The sequence below is a fragment of the Spermophilus citellus genome (assembly GCF_964194105.1).
Source record: "Spermophilus citellus genome assembly, chromosome: 16".
In the NCBI taxonomy this organism is placed as follows: domain Eukaryota; kingdom Metazoa; phylum Chordata; class Mammalia; order Rodentia; family Sciuridae; genus Spermophilus; species Spermophilus citellus.
This window is the reverse complement of record NC_138196.1, coordinates 75,006,168-75,025,531: the sequence shown is the minus strand read 5'-3', so window position 1 is coordinate 75,025,531 and position 19,364 is coordinate 75,006,168. Positions and strand designations below refer to the sequence as shown.

The window sequence follows — 19,364 nt, the reverse complement described above, 5'->3', positions numbered from 1 at the left end:
ACCTTCATTGGAATGAATTTTCCCCTGAATTTCTTGTTCCCCAATAAAAGGCCACTCCCTGGCGTGCTCTCTCTCGCGAGAGAATGGCTTCCCACAACCATAGACTGGGGGGCTTTAAATACAAACATTTCTTTTTTAACTACACGACAGCAGTGGAAAGCATTACAATTCTTATTACACATATAGGGCACAATTTTTACAAACATTTATTTCTCACGGTTCTGGAGGCTGGAAGTCCAAGATCAAGATGTGGGCGAAGTTCCACTTCCTGGTTCTTTGATGGCACCTCCTGTGCCTTCAAATTGTGGAAGGGGCCAGGCAGAGCTCTCTGGCTTCTTTCTGAAGAGCACTGATCCATTCATGATGCAGAACCCCCAGGACCCAATGGCCTCCCCGAAACCCATCATCTTAATACCACACCTGGAGGGTTAGGAGTCCACCTAAGAATTTGGGAGGGACACAAAAACTCCCGTCACAGCAGTAGGTATGTCTTGGTTTCAGCTCCCCAGTTTCCACCGGTCCTGGGACTCATCTCTGACTCTTGGGTAGGTGCAAATTTATATGTCCTTCTGTTTCTACACCGTCCACCTCAGGGCAGCTGTAGCAGCAGCTCGTCTGGGTTTAGGTTCTTTGTTTTTGTCCCCTTGAGATTTATTCTTTTTTCTTGTGATCTCAGTTATGCATTATTTCCCCCCAGCTTCTTGAAAATGAAATATCTTGTCCAAAATAATACCTGGTTCTTAACTGGGTGCCCCAGGATGGGGTGGAGGCGAGCACAGACCCACCCTGCAAGATGAGTGAACACAAAGGAAGAAAGGAAAGAAAGCTCTCACAAAAGAAGAATTTTGCAAACCATGTAAAACTGTGAAAATGAATTTTGTGATAATTTTATACAGCATGTGAAAAAAAAAAAAACCTAATGCTAAAGAACTTAAAAGACGTACAAGCCAAACGCAAGAACGTGCCTTTGTGTATCCAGATTCGGACAGAGGAGTGCAGAAAAGACATGCTTGATAAAGTCAGAGATATTTGAATACTGGTGAAGCATTGGGTGTTATGAAGAAGTGTTCTACTTTTTAGGCATATTTATGGATATTGTGGTTACGTTTTTTATCCGTCAGAATTCATTCTAAAGTGTGCATGGGTAAAATAATCATAATGCCTTAGATTTGCTTTAAAATGCTCCTGCTGGGGAGCAGAGCAGAAAAGCTCAACAGAGTGGAACAAGATTGGCAAAATGTTCGTAATCATTGAAACCAGCGACACGTACATCACTTCTCTCTCCTATTGTGCATAGTTGCCATTTTCTATAAAAAGAAGTTCAATTATTTTTTTTTCAGGCCATACTAAAGTTCCTAGAAACAATAGTAAGATAGGTGGGCTTGGTATTCAGTGTGTGCCTGAAACATGTTTAGGTCCTTGTTTCGGGAAAAAATAGAGGCACGGAAGAATTTTAGAAAAATGTATAGTGAAATCCACATGTTCAAAATCTGAGGTAAATATGGAAAGACTAGAAACATAGTCTATAGTTTCTAAAGTATCAGAGGAACAGAGTAAAGATATAGAAATTTTATTCAACATAAAAGCACAAATGAAGAATAATAGAAGCAAAGGTAAAGGACAAGTAACAAAGTGGTTTAAATAAAGAAAACCCATACTTTAACAAAGCAAAACAAAAGAAGTAGCAAGAAAAGTATGTGCAACATTTGAAAAAAAGAATGATGATATGTACTACAGCCCTCCTTTCTGGAAATGAATTTGCAAGCAAAAAGTAGACTATATGTCCTAGAAGAATTGGGTGAGAAGAAGTTTTCATGGAAACCTAGACTCTCCTTTGTTTAATCCTTTATGTCTTTATTTGTTTATTTTTCCCGGTGCTGTAGATCCAGCCCCAAGCCTCTTGCCTGCCAGGAAAGCACCTCTTCTCTACCACTGAGATACCTCCCCAGCCTTGCCTTCACCTTCTTACAAATCAACATTTGATTTTGCAAATTTTAATATTTATTTTAACCTAAAGTCCTTCAACAAAACACCAAAGAAAGAAAGAGACAAATAATATTTTTAAATGCATATAACAGTTCCTCCATATACAAGTAATATTGAAAACCAAATAAGGTATAAACTTTGCTATCAGACGTTGGACATAATTACTGATGAGAGAGAGGAGTCTACAAGTGAACCAAGACACAGAAGTCACCTGGAGGCACAGGCATGGAGGTGACAAGGCCTCCAGAACCCACTAAGAGGTCACAGGTGTCGAACTGGTGTACTGGGCACCAGGCCTCCGTGCCTTCTACCTAACTCAGCTCAGTTAATCCTGACACAATGCAAGTGGGGGGTTAGCACTACTGTCATCCCATTTTATAGATGAAGAAATTAAAGTACAGAGAAAGCAATCTGGCCAACCTTGCAGAGCCAGCACACAAACCAAAGCACTTGTCTTTTCTTATTCCAGAAAACCCAGTTCAATCACTCCCAAGAGTAGAACCAAGGGTACCTGCTGCCCCTCAGTCACTCAGTGGTGGAGCAGTGAGCCAGCTGCATCTGCTGGTAGACTGCAGAGTCTTTGTCTCTGGCCCTAATCAGGACCCCACCAAGTTCATGTCAACCTTTCTGATGTGTCCTGAATACATTCATCACACGCAGGACTAAGAGAAGGCTAAAACCTGCTCCCTGCCTCAAGGGGCTTCTCTAGGTGAGAAGTCGAGCATTAAATAATTCCCACAGTCAGATAACAAACCAGGTCCTGCCCAAAACAGGAAAAAAGGAGGGGCTGGGCAGTTGGGGCGGGAGTGGAGACAAAGTCAGCACTAGTTATAGTGGTGAGGACAGACCTTAGTCACCCACCATGGTGGCAGGGAAAAGTCCAGTGTGAACTGAACCTCACCTGAGTTTGTACAGAGCGACTGGTGTTGTAAAGGAAGAACGTGGAGGAGGAGGGGGTGAGCTGACCACAGTAAAGCCAGGGAAGTGAAAAACTTTAAAAAGCAGATGGCAGTGGATGGTCCATGTGAGACAAATGATTAGAAACGATACTTGTCAAAGTTAGGCTGCTGCTCTCCCACATACACTGGAAAGCAGGGGACCCCACCTTCAAGTGTTGGCTAGAAGAAACAGTCAATTCCTGGGATGGCCTTGAGCTTTCCCATGCAGGTCCTCTTAGTCAGGTCTGGAGTAATCCTAGGAATGGGGCTTGCGCTGTTAGAAACCATGTCAGTGTCTGTTCAACTTTCTTCACAGGCCCAGGCAACGGGTAGGGGATGAGAGGACTCACAAGGCCTGCCCAGAGTGTGTCAAGGAGGGATTCTGGTGAGGTGTGGGCAGATAGGACAGTTCTGCTGAAGTGGAGCCAGAATAGGACCTTGAACTCAAAGCTGGGGGAAACTTCAGGCTTCATTTCTCGGTCTCAGGCCCCATTCCCAATTCCCAGAGCTCTTTCTCAAGTACTCAGGGTCCAACTGGGTCACCCAGAACCTGCTACAAGAGACAGAGCTGGCAGATGGGTGTCTTCAGACCCTTCCAAGGCCACCCAGCCTCCTGCAGTCCAGAATGGGTCACTGCGATCTCCTGGCTCCCTCTGCTCACCCTCCTCTCTTCAGCACCCATCAGCCTGGGCCGGTACTATTGGCCGGCCAGGTGCTGACTGGTTAAGAGGCCCCAGACACTCAAGTGGGAGTGTTGGATCCTCCCAAAGACCTTTCACAACTGCAGCATCTTCACAACCATCAGCGCATGCCCTTGAAGCAGGCTCAACAAAATTATCCCTTGGATCTTTTTTCACACAGAAACAGGTTCTGCAAAGGCAAACACCTTGCCTCATGACACGCCTCCAGAGCCCACGGAGCCCACACTCAGCCCTTCTGTCTCCTGACTGCTCCAGGTCACCCTGGCTCGTCCTTGCACACACAGGAAGGTGAGAATGAGGGTAGCTCCAAACATGCACTTACCACAGCGACAGCGACTGTCCATCCCTGTCCATGGAACAACAGGCTGGGAACACACATGTTGGTATTTTGTACCCAAAAGGAAATCCGCGCAGCATCATTTAAGGAAGCAGACCCTAGGGAATTGATTAAAACAACCCAAACTGCAGGTATCCCATTGTCCAAATCTGCCTTCTGCCATTATCTCAGTATAGTATAGAGATTAAGTGGTATCAGAGTACTTCCAGGATGGCCAGCGTGTGGTGGTTCCAGGAGGGGGTGCCCCAGAGGGGACTCACACCTTACTGTATGCACCTTTTCATCCAGCTGTTCAACTTTGTAACACCCTTTCATAAATGATTAGTAGCCAGGTCAGATAGAAATTGTGGGTAACCAGGGAAGCTACTATTTGCAATCGTGTCTGAAGGGGGGCAGTCTTGCAGGACTGCAGCCTTAACCTAGGGGTCTGTACTAACTGGTTAGAGTCAGAAGTGAGCAAGTTGCCGGGCGCCCTGCTGGTGTTGGAGAAGTGATAGTTGGGGCATGTCTGGATTGGGAATGTTCTGCGTTGACTGTTCAGAGTATCATAGGAGAAAAGGTGGGTTTTGTTTCCGACTATTCACAGACTACCCTGAGGTGACTGCACCATGTGTCCACCCTCACCTCACCAGCACCATCATCAATCCATTACCATTGTCACCACCACCACCAATACCAATCCCCAGTGGTAGACTGGCATATGGCTGCCAAGCCTCCACTGAATTCTTTCTCTACCTGGTCCCCGTACACACCCAGCTCCCCTTTAAGTCACCCTGCCCGCTTCCCTGTCTTCAGTCGTTCATTCTGTGGTGTATGTGAGGCAGTGTGTGGTGTACTCAAAGAATATGTGCACATAAAGCTTGAGCTTTAGCTGTGCATAAAAAACTTTGACCCCTCTTCAAGAATTTAAGGAATGAGGAAAGGTATTTTGGGGCAGGAGCTAGATGCCCTAATAGGATTTGGGGATGAAGACTGCCATAATATAAGATGGAGAAAATTACAGCAATGAAAGGGAAAAACCTAGAAATAGTCTAGAGAATTAGAATCCAGAAACATAATACGAAAGGGTCCTGCACACCCCACAAGGGCAGAGCCCCATCACAGAGACATCAGTTTCATTCACTCAATATCAATTCAGTTTTGGCCTCCCAGCCGCCACACAGGAGTCCCCTGACATCTTGTTCCGGCTACACAGTACACGTGGCAGTGGCAGCAGTGATGCCCAAGGACAAGGAGATCCTCTTCGGGGCTTCATATACCTCACACTCTAGGACCAGGAGAGCTGAGGGTAGACTGGGGGCCACTATTGGAGAAGTGGTGGCCCTCCTCTCAGGCAGGAGAGGAATTTGACTGTCTCCATCACACCTCAGGGTTGAGAGGAAAGCCTGGCAAGAATTTCCTGTTAAATGCAGATCACATGATTAGAGCCTGAAACCTGCCACATTCCACAAAGGGCATGGTTTCCCCAGTGCAGGGTGGGTGCTCAGGGCCAGCAGCAGGGCAGAGACACCTGGCAGCTCAGACTCAAGGGCAGCCAGCAGCATATTAGGACCCCAATGAAGATAAACTGTGACTCTAGCACCCTGGATTTTTTTTTTTTTTTTTGCACCAGGGATTGAACCCAGATGCACTGAACCACTGAGTCACATCCCCAGACATTTTGCTAAGGCTGACTTTGAACTTGCAATCTTCTGGCCTCAGCCATCCGAGTCCCTGGGATTACAGGCTTGCACCACCAGGCTCTACAGAACCCTGGTCTTTTGTGAAAGATGCTGAATCGAGGGTTTTCTAGCAGCCAAAGAAAAAGAGCAACTAAGGAGGTCCATCTAGTCCAGGTCACTTCCTTACAGCCCAGTCCCTGCCCCTCAGGCTTCCCTGCACATTCCCTGCGGACTAACCTTTCTCATGAGGTCCCAGGCCCTCGGCTCCCCAGGCTACCACTCCTAACATCTTTTCCCTGGCTGCCTCACCTGCCAACTTACCTGGAGCTGCATGTCCGGTGTCCTGACAGGCCTCAGGCTGGCTCCTGGCTGCACTCAGCCTTTAACCTGTGCCCCCCTCAGAGCATGGCAAATATCATACGCAACAACCAGCACTGAGAAACGTCAGTGCCAGACTATGACACTGACTACCCTGAGGTGACTGCACCATCAGGTGAGCAGAAGAATTAGGTCATTCACCTAATGTAGATGAGGCTGTGGAAGACAAACATGACCCATGAATGGACTGGCAGCACACTCCACAGCCAAGGAGGCCAACCACAGAACCAGTCCCGCCCAGGGCAGCAAGGACCCATGAGGTCAGCCAGTTAGGCTAACTGGCTGTCCTGCAGCTCAGGGCTCACATTCCCCTGTGGTAGTAGGTGGAAGAACCAAAGTGCAGCTCCATGGGGAGCCACGGTAGGCAGGAAGGCAGAGGAAACTTGATAGGACCTAAAGAAGAGACAAGGACAAACACTAGGGTTTTCTCTTTTAATTATTTACCAGATAAAAAAGAAAAAAATAGTGATTGTTTCTCTTCACCCCCAACATTTCCGGTTACCAAGGTGGAGTGGGAGAGAAATGCGTTGATCAGTGATTCGAGCTCCTGGCCTGGAGCCACTCCTCCACCCCAAGCAGGAGGGTCAGGGCAAAGGGTCCAGCAGAATCCTTGTACCTGGGCAGCAGAGTGGCAGTGTGGCTGTCATCTTCTCTTCTCCTTGCCGGAGCATTCAGACCCTCTCCTGCCTGCCGCTCACAGCCCCTCCCCCACTCATCAAAGGAAGTGGGAAGATGGGACCGTGAGGGGCAGGGACAGTGCAAAGCAGGGCCTGGGGAAGCACATGGCAGATCCGGCAGAGGGCCACAGCCGCCTGCTCCTATTGCACATCCTGGCTCAGATGCCCACCCTGAGCAGTGGTCTATGAAAATGCTTTCCAGATTTAAACAGGGAGTCTGTTGGTGTGTGCCAGGCTCAAGAGGGGAGGTCTGATATTGTGTGAAAGTTTTACCATGATGGGGCCAAAGCAAAAACTTTGCGTCTTTAAAAAAACATGGGCTTTAGACAACTCAGGAGCTCTGTAGTCACCTGGGCTTTTCCCCACTCACGTTCAAAAGAGCAAGAATAACCCGTCCCCAATAGCAGATCTTCTGCATACCATGGAAGAGGCTGTGTTCACCAACCACAGCAGCCCCCCACCAGCTGTCAGGACCCTAAACCACTCAAGCATAACCTCTTTTTCTGAACACCTGGAGAATCTGACAACCCTGGGAAAGAAATTTTGTACACTGTGTGTTTCTCCACGAAGCAGCTGCTATTAAGTCCCCCCAAATAAATCTTGTGTTTGATTTTCATTTCCATCACCAGTGAAAATAGGACAGGAATAAGCTGTTTAACAGACATTACAACAGAATAAATCCCTCTTAAAAACCACGGGGCTGGGAGAGGACTGACTGATTTGGCGGAGCTGCACAACTTTCACCTTCATTGGCTGGAATGCAGCTGGCGGGTGAAGACAAACCTAACTGAGCCAAAGGCAAGAACTGCAGGCTATGAGACGACAGGTCAAACACAGAACTGTATAAATTGTGGCACTATAAAGACGAGAAGGCAGGTCCATGATACCAGCTGGAGCAAGGCTTTGGAGCATCGCTTCCAGAAATTCTCTGTCCTGTTGTAAATGGGAGCATCCAGACACATCAGTGGTTCTCCTTCCTCCTCTTCCAATAAATTCTGAATGTTTCTCATTTAAATTACTATGTACACGCACAAAGCTGGTCTCTCTTTTACATGAGGGTCCTTCGTTGAGGGTCCTTCAATGGCTTTAGAGAGCTGGTTCCAATTGCCTTTTTGGAGATTTACTGCTTGGGACCAAACCTGCAAAGAGAAGAAATATCAGCTCTATAACAGGAAGATCTTTAAATGAAAATATCTTGGGCATTTAAGGGACTGAATCTTCATATAAATAATGAAACTCCCTTCTTTTTGGGGCCTAGGTACTGGGAAAATAGAATACTGGCTGTCCAGGAAGCCATCAGTCTGTGCCTGGTTTCTCTGTTAGCCAGAAGGTCATATGCCCACCGGCAATCCTGGAGAAGAGCTCCATACCTCCCTCTGATAAGGACAGTTTCTCAAGTTCAGCTTCAAGTTCAGCATCCGAGATCCTAGGGTTAGGCACACTGTTGGTATAAAGCATCTCGTGGGGGTTGTCGGGCAGGTCCAAAGGTTCTTTGGTGGTGTCCTGAAGGAGGATGTCCAATTCCTTCTCCAGTTCCTCACTGTCAAAATCTGGGAAGAATAGACAACATAAGAATATGATAACTCTGGGGAGGGAATGCATTCGTGCATTCAGAACTGGGCTTATCAAAACCCAGCTCAGCTTACAAGATACCTCAGCCTCCTTGCAGGTTAAAAGAGTCACATGAATTGGGAGACAGATATGATTTTTCCATATGCAAAGCTAGGTATACTCTGCTAACCCCATACAATTGACCCACTTCCCCTTATTCTTGAAGAAGGACCTGCCAGTCAGAAGGCTGTGAGTAAGGATCAGTGGATCAGAATAGCTGCTCAAGGATGAAATGGCAATTCTCTCTAACTGCTCCTGGATGACCCCAGAGGGGGCTGCCAGCACCAGGAAAAGCAAGTCCATTGTCCCACCTGTCACACCACAAGGAAGCAAAGCTTCTCAGGAAGGAATAAAGGGAAAAAGGAAGGAAGGGGGACCTTATCAGCTTACCTAAACCATTGGTTACCCCACCAGCCAGAGTCTGAGAAACTTCGTCCTGGGTATCACACAGCTGTAAGACACAAGTGTAAAGCCCTGAACTGGGAATGGTGGCTTAGAGCGTCACAAAGTCTTTAGGGAAAAATGTTTAGGATTACAAAGAATCTGAGAAATCCAGGAAAGGTTCTTCAAGGTTATAAGGTTATGAGGTTAGAAATCTGTCCTCTGAAGCATGTATCCACCCCGGCCCCTTCCTGTACCTCCTGGATCTGATCCACGAGGCTCTCTGCCTTCTCCACTGTGACATCCTTCATGGAGAGCTTGAGGGCTCCCACCCCCGCCTGGTAGGCATTGAAAACCTAAAGAGAAGGCCAAGCTATCAGTGCAAATGACAAACACTTGACAAAATACAGACAATACTTCTTCATCACCCAAGAGTGCTTTGGGGTTTTTCTGGCCACCCAAGTTTGATTCACCACACACCCACTTAGGCCAAACTTCTGGACAGGGAAGGCAAAGGCAACCCCAGCCACACCCACAGAGAAGCCAGGTCTCTTCCCAACAGCATGGCCCTGGGGTGAGGAGGAGCAGCGTGTGCCAGAGACCAGCCAGGTGCTGGTGCGGAGGGGATGTGGCTACCATCTGATCTGTCTGGGAGGCATAGATGCGGTCCAGGATGCCTTGAACAGTGTCCAGCTTGGCATGTAGGGCTTCAATGCGTTTCTCTGTCCGTTGCTTGGCCTTGAGAGACCTTAGTGCCTAGGAGACATGAAGACTTAGGTCAGGCTAGACGTGGCAGGTCAAAGGGCAAGAGACAGAGGGCCCCTCGCAGATAAGATCTTCCCAGGCCTACTGCTGATTCGTTTATAAAACAGGCAGACCCTGTTCCCCTGACTCCAAGCATGCTGCGCTCTGAGCTGCGGGCACCTCTTGCTGCCAGCCTCAGATGCTGCCACGCAGCTGGAGGGGTCAGAACTCACCAACTGCTTCTTTCCTGCTCGGCATGCCCGGCGGGCTTCCTCTTTACACCTAGGAAGCAAAGGACAAATGAAAGGATTGTGCCACAGGACGGGTGGTGTGGTCCTGAAGAGTCCCTAAGAATAGAACTGAGTGAAACTGATCTCAGATCTGAAGATCAAATCCCCATGGCCAGAACTATGGTGCCCAGCAGCCCCCTGCCAAACTCTGAGAGCAAATCAAGATGCAGCAGTTGTGTGTGGAAAGCAAGATGACCAAGGAGAAGCTGAAGCCCTCGGGAAGAAAACATGCGAACATGTCAGGAGATGACAACCTAGGATGCATGCCTCCGCCTCCCCCCATTCCTGCTTTTCTCTCACTGAGGCACAGAGTCACGGCTCTAACTCAATGTCTGTCTGTCTTCCTTTTAGATGGGTGTCTGTTACGAGGGACCCCTGTACAGGTATCCCAGAGAGGGAGTAGGAGTCCCTCAGGGGAACCTCTGTAAAGGCACAGACTTATCTTGCTCACCGACGTGTCCCATACCCTAAGATGATGTCAGCTGGATAAACGCTGGCTAACAGAACTTGGGCATGGAGAGGCATAAATAAGACATTAACAGTTACAATCTTTGGGGGAGGAACTGACTTATATTTCTCTCCTTGTGATACTCTGTGTTTTTTAAGGTTTTTGCATTGAGCAATTAGTGCTTTTGTCATCAGTCAATAAATAACTAGGATTTCGTTGCAAAGAGCCCCAAGACACCAGGGCTCCACACCTGGCCCAGCCCTGCCTGGCTCAGGGAGTTACCTCTCGGCTTCCTGGGATAAGGACTCCACCTTTCGTGAGAGAAGCTGCTCACTCTGCATCAGCTGGTAGACCCCGACATCTACATCGTTGACAGGAGACACCTTGGCATGTGGCCCCCGGGCAAACTTCACAATCTGGAGACAGAGACAAATTACTGCGGCCCTTAGATACATGCTAAGAAATTTCCAAGCAGTCAGGGGGTGATGATGTGCATGCAGATGAATGGATGCTCTTCCCCACCTTCTCCCCATTCTGCTCGAGGACAGTGACTCTCTTCTCCTTCTGCAGTTGCAGCAACACCAAGTAGAAGGTCCTCTCGTCTGGGCAGGAATTAGCGCAGAGGGTGCTCAGCTCTGACAGAGCCACCACAGGGTGGGAGGAGAGGGGCGAGTGCTGGTACAGGCGGTAAACCTCCTCAGCCTTTTCCTGCAGGGAGAGCAAAGGGGCCCACAGGCCCTGGTCACCGCCGAGGAGGCAGCACGCGGTGACCCTGAGCTCCAGACCATGAAGACATCAGGCAAGAGTAGGAGCAGCAACCCCACCCCCACAATGTAGGAGAATCTTAAAAAGGAAAAAAGATGTGTGTGGTTTCCAACTTTGGAAGAAAGTTGGTGACTATATGAATGAAATGAAGCACACGAAACTGCTGGCACTTCCACCTGACACTTTACATTTCTGCTTCTCCCTGGTACTGTGGCTCCTCCAGTGAGGAATGGCGGTGGGAACTATGACAGAATGAGCCCTGAACTAGAGCTGAGCCCGACTTCCAGCCAGGCTGTGCGACTCTCACTGGTCATCAGCATCCCTTTCACAAACCAAAGAGGGTGGATGAGATGATGCCCAAACCCCCTCCAATTCTAGTCTCCATTTTATCCCAACTGGAAATACTGCAGACCAGACACAAATGCCACTGAGCCCACAGTCTTAAGGGAACAGTGGGTGAAGAGGATGGAGGCAATCAGTGAAAAGACTAAGAAATACAAGTTCCAAGAAAAAAAAGTCACTGTTTCTAGATGGGACAATTACTTCTGTAAACAAGTATTTGCTGATATATGTGTAGGGTGCTATGAAAATACAGGGAAGGAAATCTGGAGATTTGGAAATTTATTTTTTGGTACTGGGGATTGAGCCCAGATGCATTTTACCACTGTGCCACATCCCCAGTCCTTTTCATTTTGAGACAGGTCTCACTAAGTTGCTAAGGCTGGCCTTGAACTTGCAATCCTCCTGCCCCAGCCTTCTGAGTTGCTGTGATTACAGAGTGTGCCACTGCACCTGGCTGGAGGTTTCCTTTTAAAAAACTCTTGAGCAGAAGCTGAAGGGTGAGTAATCCCAAGGTGAAGTAGGTGGAGGGATACCTCAGGCAGCAACCATGAGCAAAGAAGTATGAGTCGATGGGCTGTGTGTTCTTGTCTGGAGGAGAAGGCAGCGAGGGCAGAAGCACTTCTTTGCTATGCAGATGGAGTATCTTACACACCGTCCTTTGCTCTGCCAGTGGTAGGCAGTCGCAGGACTGTCATGACTAGAGCATGACTAGAGCATGACTAGAGCTGACAATTGAGAAGGACAGACTATAGAGTCAGGGTTAGAGGTTGGGAGACCATTGACACAAAGGAAGATGTGGGGCTGAAACGTGGTAAACAGGGAGAGAGAAGAGGTGGATTCAAGCAAAATTTAGAAAAAAAAACTGGCAGTTCATGATAACTAAGTACAGAAGGAAGAGGCCTAGGTTCGAACTTGAGTAACTGGTAGATGGGATGCTATTAACTAACAGCAAAAATTCAGGAAGGAAAGCCTATTTTAAAGGAAAGATAAAACATACTATTTTGGATATGTCTGGGATGCCTGAGGGGTATCCAGGAAGATACATACAGCAGATAATGGGACATACAAATCTGAAGCCCAGAGGAAATAGCAGGGAGACCAGGACAGCACAGAGAATGCTCAAAGTCCTCAGCACACAGCAGTAATCAAGATCCCAGGTAAGTGAGATTACCCAAGGACACTCAGGGAGGAAAATAATGAGCTGAAGAAGACCAATGGTCAAGCCATGAAGCGACCCACTACAGACCTAGCAGGGCTTCTTAGAAAGAAACAAGGAGCACCTGTGGTGTAAAGAACAGATTCGAGAAAAAGGGAAATTTTAAGAAAATGGTCAACAGCATCAAAGATAGCAGAAGAGTTTTTAGACAGAAAGTAAACTTTTCATTAGATTTGACTGTCCCAGAAGATAATAACCCTACAAAGCTACTGTGATAAGGAGTTTGGTGTCCATATATAAATCAATTAATGGTATACAGCATTAAAGGTACTAGAAAACTGCCTATGTGGAAAAACAAAGGGCTTTTCCTCACCATACAGACAAAAAAAAAAAAAAAAAAAAAAAAAAAAAAAACACCCTCAAGTGTTGAAATCTAAACTGGAAAAATAACAGTATAAAGTAATTAAAATAAAATATAAAAGAATATCTGATTAAGTTTGAGGCAAAAGATGCCTTCCTAAGCAAAACCAGAAATTCAGTAGACAGAATGGAAAATGTAAGAGCTCTAACTGCAGAAATATAAAAACTTGTGGATGATAAAAGTTTTAACAGTACTGTGGTTCTACTGAGTCTGAAGATTTATTTTTCTACCATAAATTAAAGGTAAGCAACAGACTGGGAAACAATATTTACATCCCTAATGCCAAATGTGTTTTAGGTATCTATCTCCAATACACAAAGAACTATAATTCAGGAAAAAAGACAAACAATGTAACATAAAAAGGCAAAGGATATATGTGGGCGATTCACACAAGGAGAAGTCAGTGGCTAGTAAACAGGTAAAAAGATGCTCAACTCACAAAGAGGAAGTAATTCTTTTAAATATTTATTTTTTAATTGTAGTTGGACACAATACCTTTCCTTATTTATTTTTATGGGTGCTGAGGATCGAACCCAGGGCCTTGCATGTGCTAGGCAAGCACTCTACCGCTGAGCCACAACCCCAGCCCAAGGAAGTAATTTCGAAGGATTAATGTTACCCAGTGCTGATAAGAATGTGGGGAGACTGAGCTAAGACACTCTTGATCAAAGTTTAAATTAGTACAAACTTAAAAAGTAACTAGACAATTTTTGTTAAAAAGTAAAAGGTATGCATGCACTTCTAGAAATCCATTCTATGAAAATAAAAGTGCAGGTACACCAGATGTACACATAAGGCTGTCAAAGTGCATTTATTTTAATGGAAAAATGGAAAAAGAACTTGGAATAAATTACATGTCCACCTGTGGGGAAAGTATTGCATAATGTGTAGCATATTACAATTATTTCAGAGCCATCAAAAAGAATGAAGTGGATCCATATTGTGTAGGACCTGGAAAGATGCTCATGGTATACTAAAGTGAAAATAAGAAAAGCCGGGTGCAGACCAACTTCATTTCCAGGAAAAAATAAATGGAGTGAATATATACACATTCATTCATTCAACCAATATTTATTGACTGTCTACTATGCACCAGGCACAGTTCCAGGGTCCCAGAGCGTCACCCTTCTAGTAGGAGAGTCAAGGGATAAACAAGTGAAAAAGTAAGGTTTTCCAGTTAGTGCTAAAAACAATACAGAGAGTAACATAATCAATAAGAAAAGACATATGTCTATAAGCACACACACAAACAAAGGAGAAAAGAACACGCCCAAAGAGACAGAAATGCAATGAACGAGAGGAAACTGTCAATTCCATGTACAGTTTTTTAAATAGCAAAGTCATGGGCAATTTTCACTTTTTTGTATTTTTTCAGTACTGTTTTAAAGAAAGTAAAAATTTACTCACTGTTTTCCATACCTGGACCTGGGAAAAAGCAATCTCCCTCATGAGCAGGGTTTCTTTCCATATCTAGACCCTTCTAAATCCAAATAAACCCCTTTCATTTCACAAATGTAAACAAGTCCCCATCCCCCAAGAGAAAACAGGAGTCACCATGAATATGAAAGCAGATGTCACCGAATGAGACATAAAGTAATGTTGAGTGATGTGAAATGGACACACAATTAACAGTACAGAGTTAATCTACAGAGTCTGAAGATTTATTTTTCTACCTAAATAGCTCTGAAAAATTACGGTAAGTTCTGAGAGAACTATGTACTTCCCTATCCACCCCCATTCTTCACCTTTGCTCTCAAAAAGATTAGGACTCCAAAACCGTATCTGCGGAGCTCAGTGGATGCACCTCTTCTTGCTCCAGGTTGGAGAACATATGGGGTAAAGGCCTGAAAAGAAGACCTAAGCTTGGCCCAGAAACACCAATGCACCCTGCAGTCTCCATGGGGACAATGACTGAGGCCTGGAGAGGAGGCACGTGGGAGGCAAGAGAGCCTGAGGCAGGGGAGGGGTGAAGAAAATGTGGGCTGCACAGTAGAAAGTCACAAAGGACAGGGAAGACTGCTAGATTTTGGGATTTCCCCTCAGCCTGAGGCAGATATCACAGGGGTCTGTCAAGATGAGGGGAAATGGATGCTTCTCCTGGGATGGGGGTGGGGAATAGGGATTCTGCTGGCTCCAGCTGTGTGGAAACCTCCAGAGACTTGCAAAGGCTCTGAAGTTGGGCTTGAGTTTCAAAAATAACCACGAGGGCAGCACACTTTTGCTACCTGGTGTTCAGTTAACTCTGTAAACACAAACAAACTTAAAGGTTCCCACAACCTTTCCATAGCAGTTTTGGCAAGAACAGGGATTATAAAAGAACCAATCTGTAATGGGAAAAGCTTGGTAGGTTTGGCAAATAAAGAAGGAGAGCATCAAAAGAGAAGGTGACGGAATATACAGAGCAAGTGACTGACGAGACACATGACAAGAGGGATAGGCAAAGACTCAAGGGCATGTGTGAACAGAGGAAGGCCACTTCCCCTCAGAGTGTAGGAGACAGAGGGCTTGGGAGGTTAAACTTGAGGAGGAAGAACAGAACACTGAAGCCCTGGGTGAAGAGTCCACAGAGTTGAAGGGCAAAGGATGGATGGGGAGCACTGGTTGGGGGGGGGGGGGAATGGGAGGGACCAAGAAAACTGGGCTGTAGAGTGGCTTTGAGGGTGTTCCTACAGCTGGGGACCATGAATGGGGCCCCATCAGGGTGACAAGGACAGTGGAGCTGACTTAAGGCTGTGGATCTGCTGTGTGACTCCTGGTGTGGAACAAGAGTTGCTACGGGCACTGAGATGGCATTAGTCGGGCACTCAATGTGGTTTGGCCTAGAGGCAAGAGTGGCCCAGGAAGAAGCTGCTGAGTGGGAGTCAAGAGGGCTCCAGGCACTGGCTGACTCTTGAGGGAGAGGAGCAGGATGGTGCAGGGGGTGCAGGGCAAGCCATCAGTAAGCTGGAAGCGGAAATGAGGAAATGCAGGGTGGGAAAGTAGAGCTAGTTTGCTGATTAGGGGTAAGCAAAATTGGAACTCACAGGGTTCTCAGAAATCCAGGGAATTTCGTGTCAGCAAACTACAAAAGGCAAAGCATTTCATAAACTGTAGTTTATTGTTAATCCCTACAAATACCACAGCAATCGACTACTTGTTACTGACAATTCTTAGACAAAGTGTCATCCTTGAAACATAATAGTCTAACAAATACATAATGCTACCAAGTACAGGGCACTGGAAGTCAGGGAAACTCAGGTATCAACTCTTGTCACCAGCTTAAAAAAAGACAGTCTTCTCCTAAGAATGTATGTGCAGGCTCCTGCCCCAGGTCTCTCCCTCTTGCATACATACCTTGAGCAGCTCCACGGCCACAAGTACCTCCTCAGCTGGAACCTTGTTATCCCCCAGCATGTTAGAAAGAGTCCACTTGAGGGGCTTCAGCAGGAAGACTCCAACCCCCCAGGAGATCCAGCTGCTGTCTACACTGGCCATGAAATCTGACTCACGCTGCAGCTCCCCTCGACTGCAGGGAGAGAAGAAAATCATGAAGTAGCACTTCATGCAATATTCCATTCCAGTCCCTAGTGGCCCCATAACCCACAAAGTGGAATTTTATCATCATCATAATGACCTTTTATTAGATGTCTACTCCGTGCAGCTACTGGAAGCAGCTCTGTTTCTATTCCAGGGCTAGGCCTCACAACACTCTGCAGGTAGATAGTGTCATCAGCATTTTAACTAATGAGGAAACTGAGGGTCTGAGACGGTAAGGAGAAAGTCAAAGAGAAGCCATGATTTGTCTGGCTCCAGAAAACAAGCGCTTCACTGAGACTCCAGAGTCACAGGGAGCTACTGGGCCTGCACTGAGAGTTCCTTTCACAAACAGCTCAAAACAATCAAATGAAAACAATAATGATCACTGTCAAATGCATAACAGAAGGAAGAAAACAATGATATACAGGGACAGGGCTTTCTGCTATCTCTAAGCTAAGATGGAAATGAGATGTGTTTCTTGGTACTGGTAACATGACAGCTGCTAAATTCACTGAACACTTGCCATGGTCAGTTGGATTTGAGCCCAACTGTCTGACCCTCAAGCAAAGTTAATTCCTATGCAATGCTGCTTCCGTGGGGAAATATCTCCCTCAGAATTTCTTCAGGTGTCAGACCCAATCAGGCACCAGGTAGCTTCAGTAGAGAATCAGCAGTCAAAAGAGGGGGGCATCAAGATGTCAAAGGTCTCTGGACAGGAAGAGGTAGATGATGATTGTCCTTCTATCATAGGAGGACCATTCTGGTCATATCCCTCAATGACTTCCTCGGCTACTGTCTGCACTGTTCTCCACTTTAGGCATGAAGCAAAATGTTTTCCACACCACTTTTTTTTTTTTTTTTTAAAGAGAATTTCAGAAAGACCTGTACATCAAGGTTGGCTAAGGAATGGTACTGGGAACAGGGGAAGGGAGACTGCTTAATCAGAAAGTGCAGCAAACTAAAAATGCATATCAAAGTTGACTTTCTCCTTTCTTTCACGGAGGGAGGATCCATGATAGGTTGCCTGGTCTAAGTATACATAAAGTGAAGTACAAATGATTTAAAATGTGAAGATCAGGGGTCCAGTCCTCTGTGTGTGTCCTAGCTGTGTGACTCTGAGTTCCTCAATCTCTGTGACTCAATTTCCAAGATTCTTTGATGAGTATAATTATATCATCTTGCTGTAAGGCTCTTGAGATGGTCGGGTGAAATGGAATATGTAAAGTATCTGCATACCCTGAAGTGCTGTGCACCTACTAGAACTTAAGAGTGTCACCTCCTCAGGTACCTCCAAAACACTGTGCCTGTCACACACTTATCGCCTACAGACCTCTTCAAGACCCTAGATATTCAGTGAAATCCTCACTCTCCTTTATGTCCTCTCTGTTCCAGTCTGTGCTGGGACAGGCCAGGAAAGGCCAGACACATGACCTGTGCCGGGGTTTGCTGGCAAGATCCCTAAAACCCTCTTCTCCATGAATTCTCTCCGCTTAGCTTTGACCTTCCTTGTTTAATGAATCCTGTTTCCTAGACCTTCGCTTCAGGAGTAACTCAATTTTGGAGACCTTTAGGAAATAACTACCTAACGGGATTCCAGCCCTGACAAGTCATTGTCACCTTTGGCAGGCTGGTTTCTCATTTGAAACCCATCTTATCGGACTTCCCCGGCCTCTGGAAATCCCCCAGACCCTTATTCCTCTCCCTCTAAACATCCCCTCGCCCAGCCTTCTCCTTGTCTTCCTCCACTAGCCGTACAGTGGGCGCCTACTCTGGGCCAGACCCCGAGCAGGGCGCGGTGCGCTGTCGGAGACAGGACCGGGTCCCGGGCCTCGGGGAGCCGCCCCCCGCCCGCCCCGCCCGCCCCGCCGCGGCCCGGCCCGCCCCTCACCGCAGCAGGTCCTGCAGCACCGTGGCCAGCCCCAGCGGGACGCTGCCCTTGCGCTGAAAGGCCTCCTGCAAGTCCCGAAGACGCAGGCGCACCACCCCCTGGCGGCGGCTGTGGCTCAGCACCAACGGCGCCCAGAAGCCCATCTTGCTGTCCCAGTCGGTGCTGTTCACCTCACGACTCCTCTTGAAGGCTGAGAACAGGAAGGACATGCGCTCCTCATCCTCCTCCCACTCGGGGGGCAGGAGGCCCGCCGGGTCTCCCCCGGCCGGGGCCTCGGCCTCCCGCTCCGGGGACCACATCGGAACCTCAGCCCCGCCAAGGATCCGAACACAACCCCGGCCCAGGTCCCCTTCCGCCCTAGTTCCCTCCCGGCTTCCGTTCCTGGACTACCTCCTGCTCTGTCGTCACGTCACCGCCGCCCCCAGCGTGAAATAAGTCCTGAAGAGACTCATGGCGCAGGCGTTGCGCAGTCCTCCCTGGGCCAGGAGGCAGGATGATGACATTATCTTCGGAGAGACGCAAAGCGCTTGCGCCGATTCCTCCTTCCCTGGTCTTTGTGCGGAAAGAAGGGCCTTGCGCACGCGTAGTAACCATAGCGTCCGGCCAAGCGGAAAGTCGCGCCTGCAGAAAGCGGGGTGCGGGTTTCAGGCACCTGGACTCCCTGCCTGCGCTGGAGCCTCCAGGAGCGGCTGTGGATCTCCAGCTGCGGATCTCGGGGTACTGCTCCTCGCCGGCAGTACTTGCTTAGACCTTTCACGATGATATTAGCGGATAAACAGAACTGTGTGTCACTTGAGCTCTGTGACAGAACGCACGCTCATTTCTAGAGATGTTTGAAGTTCTGCCGCTCTTGCTCCGCACCTGCTCCGGAGTGTGTCTGCATCTTACGGATGCTTTAGGGTCCGGCCCGATTCTGACTCTTCCCCGACACCTCCCTCTGTTAAGCTCTCCGGTTCCCCGCCTCGTTCCCACAGGACAGGACAGGACAGGACTCAGAGCTCGCTCACCCGAGCACTGAAGAAAGTACTCCAGAAACTGCAAGGTGCATAACTTAAATCTTGCCCTTCAAATACTTTCTAATCTTGCTAGAATGAGGACTCATATATAGGATAAGATTCTCATAA

General features: G+C 47.4%; 1 protein-coding gene across 2 annotated transcripts; it reads right to left on the bottom strand.

Moving 5' to 3' along the window:
- Nucleotides 1-6,419: 6,419 nt before the first annotated feature.
- CHMP7 (charged multivesicular body protein 7) lies at nt 6,420-18,618 on the bottom strand. 2 transcript variants are annotated; one of them, XM_081269479.1, is made up of 10 exons: nt 18,241-18,618; nt 16,170-16,341; nt 10,675-10,860; nt 10,435-10,568; nt 9,648-9,696; nt 9,307-9,426; nt 8,928-9,026; nt 8,680-8,740; nt 8,049-8,228; nt 6,420-7,817 (listed from the first exon to the last, which is right to left on the bottom strand). In XM_081269479.1, exons 1-10 carry the CDS (start codon nt 18,537-18,539, stop codon nt 7,765-7,767), a joined length of 1,353 nt encoding a protein of 450 aa, XP_081125605.1. In that variant the 5' UTR covers nt 18,540-18,618; the 3' UTR covers nt 6,420-7,764. The 2 variants fall into 2 exon arrangements, with proteins under 2 accessions (XP_081125605.1, XP_081125606.1); XM_081269480.1 differs by lacking the exon at nt 8,680-8,740.
- Nucleotides 18,619-19,364: the final 746 nt, after the last annotated feature.

Excerpts from the sequence above, each read along its gene's own strand:
- CHMP7 (XM_081269480.1), bottom strand. The coding sequence starts at position 18,539 with ATGTGGTCCCCGGAGCGGGAGGCCGAGGCCCCGGCCGGGGGAGACCCG. Across the intron at positions 16,342-18,240 it reads GTGCTGCAGGACCTGCTGCG|TCGAGGGGAGCTGCAGCGTG; the intron begins GTGAGGGGCGGG and ends CTCTCCCTGCAG. Across the intron at positions 9,027-9,306 it reads CCTCCCAGACAGATCAGATG|GTTTTCAATGCCTACCAGGC; the intron begins GTAGCCACATCC and ends CCTTCTCTTTAG.